Raw genomic sequence first — 15,145 nt, forward strand, 5'->3', positions numbered from 1 at the left:
CCGCCACTCACCGCCGGCCCTGCGGCCCCGCTCCGCCGCGGCTGCGCCCGGCGCGGGCGGCGGGAGGGCGGGGAAAAGGGGCCTCGCCGCCGCGGGAGGAGCTCGGTGTCGGCAACATGGCAGCGTCCAGCCGTGCCCAGGTGCTGCGGCTGTACCGTGCCCTGCTGCGGGAGAGCCAGCGTTTCAGCGGCTACAACTACAGGTGCGGGGAAGGGCTCCGGGGCGCGGCGCACGCAGGGCTTCCCGCCGAGGCGTGGGGTCCCGGCGGTGTTGGGGACAGGGGCGCGGGGGGAGCTGCGGCCTCCGGCAACCCCGCGGAGGAGCCGAGCCGTGCCCTGGAGCGACAGCGGGACCGGCACCGGGCCTGGACCCGCCTCGGAGCGCAGGGAATGGGCAGCCCCCGGTCCCTCTGCCAGGCCCCGGGCTGCCGCAGAAGCACCAGCAGGCTATGCCTGCTGTAGGGAGAAGGGACAGGACAGAGACTGTCCCAACCTGGAGTCTGGAGTACTTGTGCTGAGTCTGGGCTCCTCAGTAGAAGAAGGAAGGACAAGGAGATGCTGGAGAGGGTCTAGTGGAGGGCCACAAAGATGAGGAAGGGTCTGGAGCATCTCTCTTCTGAGGAGAGACTGCGGGAGCTGGGCCTGTTTAGTCTGGAGAAGGGAAGACTGAGAGAGGAGCTCATTAATGCATAGAAATATCTCAGGGCTGGGGGTCATGAGGATGGTGCCCGACTCTTTTCAGTGGTGCCTGGCAACAGGATGGGGAGCAATGGCCATAAACCAAAACACAAGAAGTTTCACTTCAACATGAGGAAGAGCCTCTTTACATTGACGGCAGCAGAACACCGGAACAGGCTGCCCGGGGAGGTCATGGAGTCCCTCTGTGGAGACATTGAAAACCCATCGGATGTGTTTCTGTGTCTCCTGCTCAAGGTGGCCCTGCCTTGCCAGGGGGGTTGAACTAGATGATCTCCAGAGATCCATTCCAACCCTAATGATTTTGTGAACCTGACATAGCCCATGTCTGGTCTGTGTGCTGCCCATTTCCTGGCCGAGGGGAGGTCAGGCTGCAGCCAAAGCCTGGCACCATGTGCTGTGTCCAGGCTCAGGGTGCAATGAGGGATCAGGGTTCACTCTTCCTGCCAGTCTGTGTGGCTCCCTGCCTGCCTGCCTCCTCTGGCTGTTGATGAAAGACATGCACCGTTTTTTTGGCAAAGGTTAGACATAGGCCTGGACTCCATTAGATACCTGCTGTGTTCACAGGGGGTGGTACTCACCCACACTGGCAAAATTGTATTGCCCAATGGTAGTTTATTTACTTTGCCACTCAGTTGCGCCATGAGAAGAGACATGTGAACTACCTGTGCTGTGAATCATCTCCCAGGCAAGAATTGGGAACAGAAGCCTTTAAACTTTCATAACTGTGGTGAGCTCTGTGCTCTGCAAGGTACAAGTATTCCATAAACCTCAGGTGCAAGGGAGTGCCCTGAGAAGAAGGACTGTGGGGCTGAAAATGAGCTGGCACTAATAAACCTTCATCACTGCCTCCACGCAGCAGTGTGTGTTTGCATCATGCTCTGTTGCTGTCAAGGCTTTCTCCTGGTCTTTGCTGTCCTGAGTGTACCTGATTGCTCTTGTTCTGGCTAAAAACCAGAGGATTGTAAATGGAGATGGCTTGAGATGTGCAGTTGGTGAACAGCTGAATGAAGCTCATGTCTGGGCCACGACGTGTTTTCAGCAGTGGGTTTGTACTTAGGGCTAAGCAGGGAGGAAGTGAAGTTCACAGCAAATTTTAAAGGATACAAATCATATGGTATATTTACCATGCAGATCTGGTTTTTTGACCATATCAAAGGGGCAACTTGCGCCATATCACAGCGCAAGTTGCCCCTTTCCTTAAAGGAAAGATCTCTGGTTTTGATGGGCCTGTCCTTAGATACTGTAAAATCAGAAACTGTCTAAAATCTTGTGGTGTATACACATTTGTGAGCACTAGAAGCAATAACAGTTTCCAGCAAGAAAAGATCAGCAGCTGTTACATTTAGAGGTCTGCTGTGACCACAACAACAGTTCTGCCTCGATGTTTACTCCACACCCATAGGTAAACGGGACACCCCGTTGGCTTCTGCACAAGATAAGCAGCTCTGCCATGTCCTTAGGGCTGCTGTAATGTGATATGGCAGTGCAAGGGAGTTAACCCAAGGACTTTGTAAAGAACCAACTTCAGCAAAGTAGAAGGTATTACAGATTAGTATTATTGATTCATGGCTTCAGCTAGACAGTGTCTGAATACTTTATTACTTAAAATTGTGTATTTGTAAGAGTATGTCTGGAGTATGACCAGCTAGCTATTGTCGCCTTATTTGCTTACTGTGCTTTTTCTCCTAATTTTGTTGCTCTGGTTTAATCTGGCAGGCAGCTAAGCACCACACAAGTGCTTGCTTGCTCCCCCCTCCCCAATGGGATGGGGGAGAGAACGGGGGGGGAAAAAAATAAAATTTGTGGGTTGAGGTGAAGACTGTTTAATAGAACAGAAAAGGAATGGATAATAATAATAATTAATTAGAATACACAAAACAAGTGATGCACAGTGCAGGTCACCACTGGCAGCCTTCAGAATAACACAGGAGCATCTCCAGTGTCCTGAAGTAAACGTCACAGAGTGTTGGGACACCCGGATATGGAGGCCAGGTTTCAACAGCAGGGAGAGGGAATTTAGTAGACTTTAAGTAATTTCATATCTGCCCTTCTGCCCTATTACCCAAGCAGACAGTCTGAGCATGGGAGAGTGATTTGTACTGGAGGAAAATCAATATGCAGAGAGGCAAGATGTCAGGTTTTGAGTCAACAAGGTGGTTTTTAACAAGTGTGCTATTTTCTTCTGCTTGGTTGACAAAAACTAGAACCTCCGATGGTTTATAATATGTTAGATTGTAGTCTCAACTAAATGGTTTTAAGGGATATTTCTAAATATCATTAGTGATTTAAATAAATATTGTGAGTGGTTTCGGTACAGAAGACAAAAGAATTTATAAACTTGTGAAAGCCATTAAAATACATCTGGTTGCAGATTAAGATAATCTGAACTTAAAAATTTCTTGTTTGTTTAACATGATTGAAGCTCAGTGGTCTTAACACATGGGAATCTAATGGAAAGGAGTTCTCTCCAGGACAATGCAGAACTGGAGCAGGTCTTCCCTGAGAGAGTTTGTCATCTGCATTTTTGAAGGTTTTCATGATAGGTTTAGCCAAAGAGCACCATGGCTGACCTCACCTTGTTGCATGCAGGTCTGTTTCAAGTGTGACATTGAACTGGATAAGCTCCAGACATCCTAGCTAACCAGCTTACTATGATTTTCAGATCCCTAGCCTTCCTTGCCCTATAAAGATACTAACAATGGGTAATAAGTTCAGGGTAACATCATATGACATGCTTCCAGATCATCTGCTTTCTATTTCTTTTATTTCTTGTAGTTATGAGCAATGTCAGAAGCTTTGAGCTGCTCTGTTGGATTTTTTTCTGCAAATGATTTTTAAATTTTTTTAAGGTCTTTCTTGATTTATTGCAAATTTATTTCAGTTACTCATTAGGTTCTCTTTTAACTGATGGAAGTTGCATTTTTATTTATAGACATATTTTTTCTTCTCTCTCTAAATTGCATTTTAATGGAATTTGATTTTTCTTTTAGAATGTGCAATATTATTTGATTAATAAAATTACCCAGAATATAAAAGAATCAAGGAAGAAAATTTGTCAAAACAGGTTTTGCATTGGAAACAAGTTAATTGAATGCATGCAGTTTCATCTGAGACATGTCCTTCAAGATTTTAAAACTAGTAAATCTGATTTTTGCAAATGACTGCTAACCTAGGAACAAAACTGAGCAAAATAATTTGCACTGGTTTTTTCAGTGCCAGTTGCTTTTCCTACTTTGACTGACATAGTTGTTGATCTGATTTTAGGGAGTCGTGGAATATAGAATCATAGAACAGTCTCAAGATTGCTGCCCCTTGTTCTTCTGGGGGACTTCGGTTTACCAGATGTCTGCTTGGAATATAATACCACAGAGAGGAAGCAGTCTAGGAGGTTCCTGGAGTGTATGGAAGATAAATTCCTAATTCAGCTGGTGAGGGAACCAAATAGGGAAGGCGCCCCACTGGACCTGTTGTTTGCCAAGAGGAAAGGACTGTTGTGTGATGAGGAGATTGGAGGATGCCTTGGGCACAGCGATCCTGAAATGATGATGCTATCAATTCGCACAGAAGTAAGGAGGGGTATCAGCAGAACTTGTATTTGGACTTCCTGAGGGCAAATTTGGGCCTGTTTAGGAGACCTGTTGAGAGAATCACTTGGGAGGCAGTCCTGGAGGACAGGTGTTCAGGAAGGCTGGACATTCTTCAAGACAGAATCTTCAAGGTACAGGAGCAGGCTGTCCCCATGTGCTGGAAGATGAGCCAGCAGGGAAGAAAACCAGCCTGGCTAAACAGAGAGCTTTGGAACAAACTCAGGAGGAAAAAAAAAAGGCAGAGTTTACAGAGTTGTTGGCATTTAGGGGAAAGGGCAGACTACGCTGGAGAGCTACATGGGTGTCATGAGGTTAAGCAGAGAGGAAATTAGAAGAGCCAAAGCCCAGCTGGAACTTTATCTGGCTACTGCCATAAAAGAAAATAAAAAATGATTCTGTAGATACATCAGCAACAAAAGAAGGGCTAAGGAGAATCTCCACACTTTGTTGGTTGCAGAGGTAAACACAGTGACAAAGGATGAGGGGAAGGCTGAGGTACTTGCTGCCCTCTTTGCTGAGGTCTTAATAGTGAGACTTCTCTGGATACCCAGTTCCAGAATAGTAACTTCTCGGGGTACCCGGTTCCTTTCATGAGAGCACCTGGATTTTTGCACAAGTATAGGTTAAGTTGACCTGTACTTGCATAATGACCTATGCTTCAAGGGGGCATAAAGCTGTTAAGATCCTGCTAACAACTCTTTCAAGAACATAACTCACACCAAGTAAAATTTTTTTAAAAACACTCTTTTATAAAAATTAGTTTCTTTCTCTTCCTCCCAACATGCCTTAGTTGGTCACTTTAATGGGAAAATCTTACTTTGCTTTTGGTCCCTGGTCTATAGAATCCTGTCACTGTTTCTTTTTGCACTTTCATCACTTAGGTATTTTAACAGCCACATTAAAATTTTACATGCAACAGTTATCCAAGCTGAATAAACCTTTTTCTCACTGGATATCCTAATGAAGTTTGTGATTGGCAAGGTCTGCCAGCAGATTGTTTGTTTCTGTGTGTTAAGGAGGTAAAAAAAGTCGAAATGGTGATTAATCAAAAAGAAAATTCAAGACAATAATGAGAAGAGGGAGGCATGGTTTTCTGACCAAAGTGGTAGTTTGTAGCTGAGATAAGAAATGCAGGAAAAATAAAATTGTCAGTTCTGTCCAGCAGAGATGTCTGACTTCTTTGTAGGAGTACAGTCACAGAATTGAACCTTTATGGTACCTGTTTTTCCTCGGCTGTACAAAGAAGGCGGATAACTTATTTTTTCTTATCTCTGTATAATTGCTGACTGTGTTTTGAGTGATTACAAACTTTAGGATTTTTTTAGTTAATTTCCCATTTACTGAGTATATGGTGCTCTCTGATCTACTTGAAAAGTATAAAAAGGTCAGGGCTGCAAGCAGCTGTGGTATTCCAGAGTCCAGGGTGGTTTCCATCCTACAGTAGTGCAGACACTTGTTTTGGCCTGGAGCTGCATGACCCAGAGTCACAGGTAAACAGGCACTGCACATTTTCAGTCACAGATTTGTGGTTGGCGTTACTAACAGCTCTTTTTTTGGGGAGTTAAATTTTGGCTATTATTTCAATGACCACATCCCATTTAGCCATTATATTATTTTAAGCTCTTTTATATATATTGCCTTATTCTGTCAGATTCATATATGCTTGAATAGAGATGTCAGTATTTTAAGAGCTCTGGATGCTGCTCAATCTGCTGATTAGGATGGGAACTGTGTAAAGGACTGAGATGGTGACACTCTGAATTGTAGTAAAACATGGAAATATATGCACTTTTAGGGAAAATCCAGAGGTATAAGAACATGATTTTGGTCTGGGGTCTGACAGTATTGAGGTATTTCCATTTGACTTCAGTATTATATATGTATAAAATATTTTTGGAAGACAACTGAAGCACTCTATTTCAAAAATGTCCAAACATAGTCATTAGATACCCTCAGGACATATTTCTCTGAAATTTTAAAACAAATGAAAACAGTTTTATCAAATATTTTAATTTCTTAATAGTAACATTACCCAACTGCAAATCATTGCATCAAAATTCTGTTGATCTTGTTCATTAGGAATTGTTATCTTGGGTTTAAAGGTTCAATGGTGATTGTCGTTTTCCAAATACATTCACTTTACCCTTGTAAAGTTACACTCTTCCTGAACAATTAATGATATCTGTGCATCAGGTTTGATGTAATTTTCTTGATTTCTTTTTTTTTTTTTTTTTTTTTCCAGAGGAGAATTTTGAATAGTAATAACTTGGAGGGAGAGTTTGGAGCACATACAGTCCATACAGAGTTCTGGAAAAATTGAAATTTAATATTTGGAAGACAAATGGATGGGGCCTCCTCAAAAGACTGATATGCTGTTTTAGTTATTTTATTTTAGTAAAGGCACTCCAAATATGTAAATCTGCTGTGGCTGTTTGTTATTCTTTGTATAGCACAGAAGAACAGGGACATATTGCTTTTTATGAAAGATTTAATTACCAGTAATGTTTGTTTGAGAACTAATGAGAGTAATAGAAAAAATACTGCCTCTGGCAGTGACTCATTCCCATACACATAGGCTTATGATTTCTGGTAAATGAAAAACACTTTTTAATGTAGCTATAGTATTAAAATGGATTAAAATGCTGTCCCATCTAACCTCCTCCTTTCCTTACTCTTGGATGTGGCTTTAACACTTAGTTCCTCTGGATTCCTCTCTATGCTGCCCATGGTGAAAAGATGCTGACCTCCTAGCATCCATGTGATTCAAGATACAGTAGACACAGGTTATTATAATTTCAAGTATTCTTTAGAAGGTCAGCATTCTGGATTTAAAAAAAAATCCAAGTAATTTAAAAAACAAAGAAAAAATGAAACTGCAGTCAATGAGGCAATGTTTAGAACCACTTCCTGCAGTAATGGATGGCAAGGATTCTCTCTGAACTACCTCCTCAATAGAGCTCTTCCCATGTATTTTGGGGTGCACTGACCAACAAAGTACAGTCCTAGATTATACATAGTTCTCTGTTTTTCAAAAAAAAGTGGGCATCAAAGGAGACTTTCTTGGTTGTTTTCTTGTGTTTGTGAATACTTGAGCCAGCTGTTCAAAGACTGTTTTGCACAGAACTCAGTGCAAAAGTGTCCTTAGTGAGAAATATTCTTGGGGATTCTTCTTGATACAGTTTTTTCTCAAGAATGAAGATGCCACAAATCATCCAGACAGCTTTCTACCTAGGGTGGCATTATGGCCTATGGCCTTCTTCCCTTACATTCTTTTCTGCATTCTGTTCTATTCTATTCCATTCCTTTTTACCAGATCGCTGTATAAAATTCTAACATTCTTCTCAGGATGCAATGCAACTGAAAAGAATTCAGTGGAGTTCAGATGCTTTCTTCCTGAACAGAATGTGTGGGAAATAAAATCCTTTAAACGTTCTTCAGGAAAATTTGAAGGTCCTGTGCTGGGAATGGTATTCAGAGGCTCAGGACTCAGTCCAATACTTAGGACTACACTTTCTTCAGCATCATGTTTGTTACAAATTCTTGGGAAAAGCTGCTGCTTAGACACTTTTTTTTTTTTAAGTTTTTCAATAAATAGCAATTTGTTAAACCTCATTATAGTGTCTAAAGAAAAGAAGCCTATGCGCAAAGTAGATATTATTTGTATGTATGCATATATGAATGTATTGGTATCAAGAAGTCAGGAATTCACTTCTACTCAATCCCAGTAATCCTTTTGCAAAATCCTTGTTTAAAGGAAGCTGTGAATCCACTCTTGAGACTAGAGAAAGTATGATAGGTGTGTGAGTTTTATTAGAAAATAATCTCCATCAACAGGTCTTGCCAGTCCTTCTGAGTGCTTGTCCAGCATATTCTGGTCTGGAACCATTAAAGATCTGTTTCTAAATCATTAGCTTGTTTAAAAGTAATATTGTCTTATTTTAACTGCCACAGAAAGTGTATGTCTGAAAAAAACTAAAATATTTCCTTGAGACTATAATTCATTCTAGTATATTGCTAGTAATCACTAATCCTTTATGTTATTGAAGCTTTTATAATTAAACTTAATTCTGTGACTTTAGGTGCCTATGAAAATAATTAATTGTATCCTGTGAGGTCTTTGCAGAGTTGTCTCCATCTCTGTCTTGCCCAGCATGTGATTTCTGCTAACTAGGATTTGCTTGCAGGATACACATGGTATTGTTGCTTGGTAGTGTTTATTTAAAGGCATTATATGTTTCCCCAGCAAACATACAGATTATCACAATACTCAGCTGCAGTCACACACAGATGTAAACATCGGCTTATTGTTTGCCTAAGCACGAGGGAGGAATGTATGCCCAGGTTTCCACAGAGCCTTGGTGTTGGAGAAAATTGGTTTATCTTACGAGGGTTACACATTGTGTGAATGTTAAATTTCTGCAGACTATGTTAGAATAGCAATCAAAGAGCCAAATGTGGCTGGGGTGGGTGGTTGGGGGTGTGGTTCAGAGACATAATTTATTTGCATTGTTAGTCACAGTTAAGAAAAGGGGAGTTAAAAGTGGAAGGGGCCAGGTACAAACCATCACATTTCATAAAGTTTTGGATTGAATCACTAATAGAATTCTTTGTGAAACAATAATTCATTCATCCATCCATTCAAATATATTCTGTTTTTATTTATTTAAATAACATCAGTCGGCCTCCTTCTCAGGAAAATGTTTTAAAGTTAATACAGCTCAAATGAAATGCATAAGACAATCCTTGAAGTTTATAGCTTGAATTATACTGACAATGTCAAATTGAACTGTATTGTGTTGCCATGAAACTAACCTGCTGCTAAGTTTCAGAAAACTTCTTTGACTCATCTAAAATATCACAGCCTTTTTCTAGTCCAGTAAGTTAGAAAATAGGTTTTCAAATTAATGGTCTTTGTATGTAAACTAGTTTTGAAGGGAGGAACATTGATTGATTGATCTAAGTAGTTTTATCACTGGCCAAAATAAATTAGGTGTCTCACTCATCATGTTTTTTTTCCCTGATCTGACTAATTTACAAAATGAAAATAAATGTTCAAGTGTTTCGTTTACTCAACAATAATAAGCAATGCATTTCATGTAGAACGCTAAATAGGTTTCTTGATTTCCAGAGCTATTGAGTGCATTTTTTACTAAATTTAATTTAGTATTTTCAGTTCATAATTTATACCCAAAATTGCTGCCCATTATTTGCAGATTTTGCATGGAAATATGAATATTTATCAAACTGCTGGTGACACAGTCACTTCCAAAAGCAAAAACAACATGGGGTGAATATAGTCCTATAAGCTACGCCAATACAAGGTTGGACAAAAAAGTATACTGTGCATATATCTGTACAAAACTCCTTGTTCTGTGAACAAGTGGCAATGCTTGCTAACCTGTATGGACTTCGAGGCTTGGTTCTGGGCTTTTATTTCCCAATAATTTGTTGAAACCCTTGAAGGAGAAATTCTCTATCAGTGTGAGGTATTGCTGTCATTAGCTGGTGCTTCTGCAACTTGTGTGGGTAATTCGTTCCTAGATTGCAAACTTTTTCTGCTACTCTGGGGAGGGGAAGGTCATGTCTCATGTGAAAGGGAAGGTAATCTACCCTGGTCATAAAATGTTATACTAAATAACCTTATGATAAGTAAGTCATTCCTCATACCTCTTTTCCTCTCCTATCCCCTGCAGTAACCTTTAGGCAGTAGTCATCTGAGTTACTGAGTTTTAAGCCAGATGTTAATTCCACATTTAGAGTAAATGTTACCTGAGAAGAAATTCTTGCAGCCAGCAGCCATGTGCTTCTGGGAGGAAAAGGAGTTCGTGTTTGCTGTGTTTTCTTTTTCCTTGCTTGCAGACAGAGGATAAAAGTGCTGCCATCACGCATGTGAGTGACTATTTTTCTGTAACTTTTAATTAGCTATTAAGTACTATCTGGGGGTTTTTGTAGCCCATTTTTAGCTTGAAATGCAGAATCTTTTTTGATATACAAATGTACCAATCTGAACCTAGCCTTATTAAATATAATATATAGAGAAATAGAGTATGGTAATCTTTTTTTCATTCATAGCATTAGACTCTTAGAGAGAGTGTTAAGAGGTTGACTGGAAGACTCTTTAAAAACTATTGACCTTAGTGTAGCTTCACCTCTAAATTTTAATGTCTGTATTTAATGTACTTGGGCTTGGCTAGATTAAAAGGCGTTTGTCAATGTTTCTCTTCTTTAAAAAGGAAAATTGACTGCTCTCTTTGTCTTCCTGAATACTTCTGATCTCCTTTTCTGTTACAGTAGTTAAACTGTTTAAGTCCACAGAAGATCTGTCAGCAGGTTCATTGAATTACTTCTGTTCACTGGACTAGAATACCTTGAGTTTTAAATTCAATCTCATTTTTTCTGTCTGATATTAAAGTATTTCTTGTCAGATCAAAGTATTGCATTGTATGCTGGGATCTACAATTTGGAAAGTAGGAGTGTATGCACCGAAATTTTAGAGGTGGAGCTCGTACATAGCCCAAAAGAAACATTTTGGCTGGTAGCTGCTCTTTGCTTCATGTTTGGCAGATAGATAATCTACTCTACATTTTTTGTAGAGTAACTGTAGGAAAAATAGTAGGAAAAAGTGTGTAACCTTTTTTTTTTCTTTCTTTCTTTTATGTGAAGTAGCTTTGAGGAATGTTGTGTTACTTCACTTAGATTTTAGTATTGCTTTGACTCCTATTTTACTTCTGGACTTCAGAAAAATGTATAGGATCTATAGGTCCTGAGAAGCCGAATTTATTTTACTGGAGCTAGCAGAGGTCTCAGGTATGTCTTAGCTGGTCACCATCATGCCCCAAAGATACCAAAGATAAAGAGCTGTGGATTTACTGTACCATAACTTGCCTGCTAAGGGTCTGGCTTCTTTAAGTGCTCACTTGTGCTGGTAGCACCTGGGAGGTGCCAGGAGTGCGGAGCTGCGCAGTGCGGAAAGTCAGGGTGGGCAAGTTCTGGCACATTACACCTGGTGCACAGGGGTGCTGTGTTATTTATGGGGATGAAGATCAGCTGGGCCAGCCTGAAAACCTCAAATCTGCCTCACTGCATGGTGAATCAGTCATTCAGCTTTACCAAGACTATTCTTTTTCCTTCAAACCTTGCCTCTGTTCACCATTTGTCCTGCTCTTTCTTCATGTAAGAAGCTGCTTCTAATTTCCTGTGGGGGATGAAATGGCACCTAGAGTTTGTATAATTTGCATTTCTGAGTTGGTGTTCAACTCAGGATGGGGTTTTCAGCCCCTTTTTCTTCAGTCCTAGCATAATCATCTCTGAAGTCTGTGAAGACTTCCATATCCTGTAGCTAATTAAATGGAAAGAATGCAGAAGGAAATAACTAGTTCACTTGACTTTCTCTGCCTTAAGTAGTGTTCATAGTGTACAAAATAACCCACATTTCTTTTTTTCTGAGCCTTTGGTAATAATTAGAGTAGTCTGGATCTGAGCTTCCTGAAACATTACATGCATTGTCCAAAGGCATATATTTACAATCCCAAATGTCTGAGAATAATATTCAGCACTCTGTTCTATGCACAAAGTAGGATGCTGATTTTGTTACAAATTCCAAATTGATTTTTTTAGGCTCTAGATTTGACTCATAGGCTTTGCATATATTAGAATTTTATGTGCTGCTAAGTAATTTCAAATATCCATCATTGTTGTCAAAATTAATGTTGCAAATTTGCTAAACTAAACATGCAGTGCTTTGCAGTAAATGAGGGAAGGTCATTGAACCATATGGTGATAGGAAGTCCAGTGGGGGATGTTTGTCGTCACTGACTGAGTTATAAGGAGCAAAGATTTTTAGGTAAGTTGTAAAGCTGATAGAAATGGATGAGAGAATAAATTTTGGATAGTAACTTCAATATTCTAAATCCTGTAACTTCTAGTATGTTGTATATAAACAGGGCAGGTGGTATGTTACTTCATGTGGATTGTTTAATAAATTGTATTTGTGGTTTATTGTTGCCTTTGTCATGAGATAACTAGACCCTATCTAATTTCAGTGCAATTTCTTCTACTAGATTCATTTTGTACCTATGATCCTTACATGCTTCTGTCTCAGAAATCGCAGGTTTACCTGAGCAAAACTCAAGGAGCAAAATTAACTGTCTTTATTGCTAGAATCCAAGGATCACTTTTGCAAAGTAAAACTTTGTTAGGAGTCTGTTCAGTGTACTGAAAATTACTAGTCTGTCAAAATGGCTAACAAAGCTTCACCTCAGGTGACTTTCAGAGAACTGTTTCTTTAACTCTTTTGGAAGTTGAAATAGCTCATCTGTTTTAAAACTGTATACTAGCAACATATTTCTGATGCTTGATCCCTTTTCTAAGGAATTAGCATAATTTCCATATTAAAAGAATAATATGTGTCCTGTAACTAGATATTTACTATATCTGAATCTTTACTTTCAGAAATAGTGCTGTGCTTCAGAAATTTCCTATTGAAATCTTGTCATCATCCAGACCAACCACACTGCAGTCCAAGAAGTTTGAATATCCCAAGGCTTTATGCCCTGCTGCTTAATTAAAATAACCTTAGCAATTACTGCTTCATCAAAGGCAAATCGTTTCCCACTATCAAGTGTGAAATGCATGCATCCAGAAAGGCTGATTAGCACCCAGTGCTTCTCTAAATGAAGTCACCAAGAGGCACAATATGTTTAGCCCTCTTCAGGGTACCCAAGTCACAGAATCACAGAACCTGCAGAGTTGGAAGGGACCCACAAGGATTATCAAGTCCAACTCCCGGCCCTGCACAGGACCATCCCCAAGAGTCACACCATGTGCCTGAGAGCATTGTCCAAATGCTTCTTGAACTCTCTCAGGCTTGGTGCTGTGACCACTGCCCTGGGGAGCCTGTTCCAGTGCCCAAACACCCTCTGGGTGAAAACCTTTCCCTGATATCCAACCTAAACCTCCCCTGACACAATTTCAGGCCATTCTCTCTGGTCCTGTCACAAGTCACCACAGTGAAGAGATCAGTGTCTGCCCCTCCTCTTCCCCTCACAAGGAAGTTCTAACTGCAGTGAGGTCTCCTCTCAGTCTCCTCCAGGCTGAACAGACAAGTGACCTCAGCCACTCCTTATATGGCTTCCCTCAAGGCCCTCCACTATCTTTGTTGGCTTCCTTTGGATGCTCTCTAATAGCTTAATATCTTTCTTACCTTGTGGTGACTAAAACTGCGCACAATATTCAAGGTGAGGCCACACCCTTGCAGGGGGAACCTCTAGCCATGCTGAAAAGAGCGTGTTTGCCACAGCATTGGACTAAAACTCTAATCTTTCCAGCAAAATATTGTGGAATTTGTAATGTCTATGCACAGCAGGCCAGGCCTTTTTTATGAACTGTTCAGAAACAGCAGCACAGCAAATGGAGTGGTATATATCTGTCTCAAAAGGAAGAAGAGAAAAATCAGTGTTGTCAGGTTTTGAACTTGTCATTTCAAGGCGTTCCCTGTCTCATAATTGGACTGCTGAGCTACCCCAGTGTCCTGGTTGTAGAGCAGTTGGCAGGGGCTTGGCAGTGAAAGCTCAGCAGAGAGGTATTTCTCATTTCAGGCCATCAAGACACTTTTCATCTGTAGCAAATTCAGGTTATAGTTCCTGCAGCACATCCTTGTCTGGTGCCTCGTTAACTGAACAACTTGTGCAGTTGGGTCCTTCACTGATAACCCTCTTTTTTAGCCTCTTCAATATAACATTTCAGTTGCAACTCCAATTAAGATTAAAAGAATGCTTTCATATGGACATCTTTACTTTTTTCTCTTAACCCTGAGCTCCTGAAAAGCACTCCCTTCTGCAGAGATTCTTTACACTTAGAATTAAGCCAATAACTGTTTTTATTTTAGAAGTATAGCAACAAAAATGTGTGTTTCAATGAATGGCAAAAATAATCATAGTTAGCTATGAATAGCACTGAGAGTATTCTGGGAAGAAGAAAGTGTTTGGGAACTGAGCTGTGAACCCTGGCAGCTAGGAAGGCCAAGAGCATCCTGAGTTGCTCAGCCAGCAGAGTGATGGGAGGGAGATCACATCTGGAGTTCTGCATCCAGTCTTGCCCTCCTCAGCCTCCCATCGGGAAAGGCACAGACAACCTGCAGGCAGCTCAGCAGGAGCCACCAAGGGGGCAGAAGCACTTGTCCTATGAGCAGAGGCTGAGGGAGCTGGTCTGGTTCAGCCTGGAGAAGAAACAACAATGAGGGAATCTGAAAGCAGCCAGTAAGTCAAAGTATCCAGAGGGGCCTGATAGGAGAAAAAATGTAAATTCCTGCAGATGTAAAGTGCAGGAAGAGAGGCTTTAAGGAAAAGGTTCTTTCCCACAAGCACAGCCAAGCAATTGAGCTTGTTTTCTGAGAAAGGTGGTCTGGTTAACATCCTGTTTTTCAAGACTTGAGTGGACAAAACTGTGAGTAATCTGATCTGATGCCATCACTGACCCTCCTTTCAGCAGGAGGTGGGACTAGAGACGTCCCAGACTGCTTTCCAATCTGAATGACTGATCTTGTTGATCAGGTGGCCATCCATGCTCTTTGCTTTGAAATGGGTACAGACACAAACTGATGAACAGATATACTCAGAAAAAAGAAGTTCTCATTTTCTAAAAACATCCACAGGTCTTTCTCTCTGAAAATCTAGGGAGGCTTTTTTGGGTTTAGATTGAAAACAGAAAATGGAACTCATGGAAGAGGTTCAAGTTTTGAGATCTGGGATGCAAAGTAGCAATATTTGCTTTAGAAATAATCTACAAATCCTTGTATCTGATCATACAGTGTGTATTATATGCACTGGGTTATAGTTACCTTCTCTCAAATGTGTTTTCTAA

General features: G+C 40.8%; 2 protein-coding genes across 4 annotated transcripts in view; one reads left to right on the plus strand and one right to left on the minus strand.

Moving 5' to 3' along the window:
• Positions 1-63, minus strand: part of FARS2 (phenylalanyl-tRNA synthetase 2, mitochondrial) — a 232,768-nt gene extending 232,705 nt beyond the window's left edge. The window contains exon 1 of one of the 3 annotated variants that reach the window (XM_042049163.1): positions 12-63. The gene's annotated coding sequence lies outside the window, so the exon portion shown is untranslated. The remainder of the gene's footprint in view (positions 1-11) is intronic. The other 2 variants (XM_042049167.1, XM_042049166.1) reach the window with 2 other exon arrangements.
• The window catches only part of LYRM4 (LYR motif containing 4), an 85,260-nt gene continuing 70,168 nt past the window's right edge, over positions 54-15,145 (plus strand). The window contains exon 1 of the mRNA XM_042049170.1: positions 54-202. Coding sequence (XP_041905104.1) covers positions 117-202 — 86 coding nt within the window. The 5' untranslated portion in view covers positions 54-116. The remainder of the gene's footprint in view (positions 203-15,145) is intronic.

Source organism: Corvus kubaryi, unplaced genomic scaffold (genome assembly GCF_017639235.1).
Source record: "Corvus kubaryi isolate FWS band 111438036 unplaced genomic scaffold, C.kubaryi_AGA036_p1.0 69, whole genome shotgun sequence".
In the NCBI taxonomy this organism is placed as follows: Eukaryota; Metazoa; Chordata; class Aves; order Passeriformes; family Corvidae; genus Corvus; species Corvus kubaryi.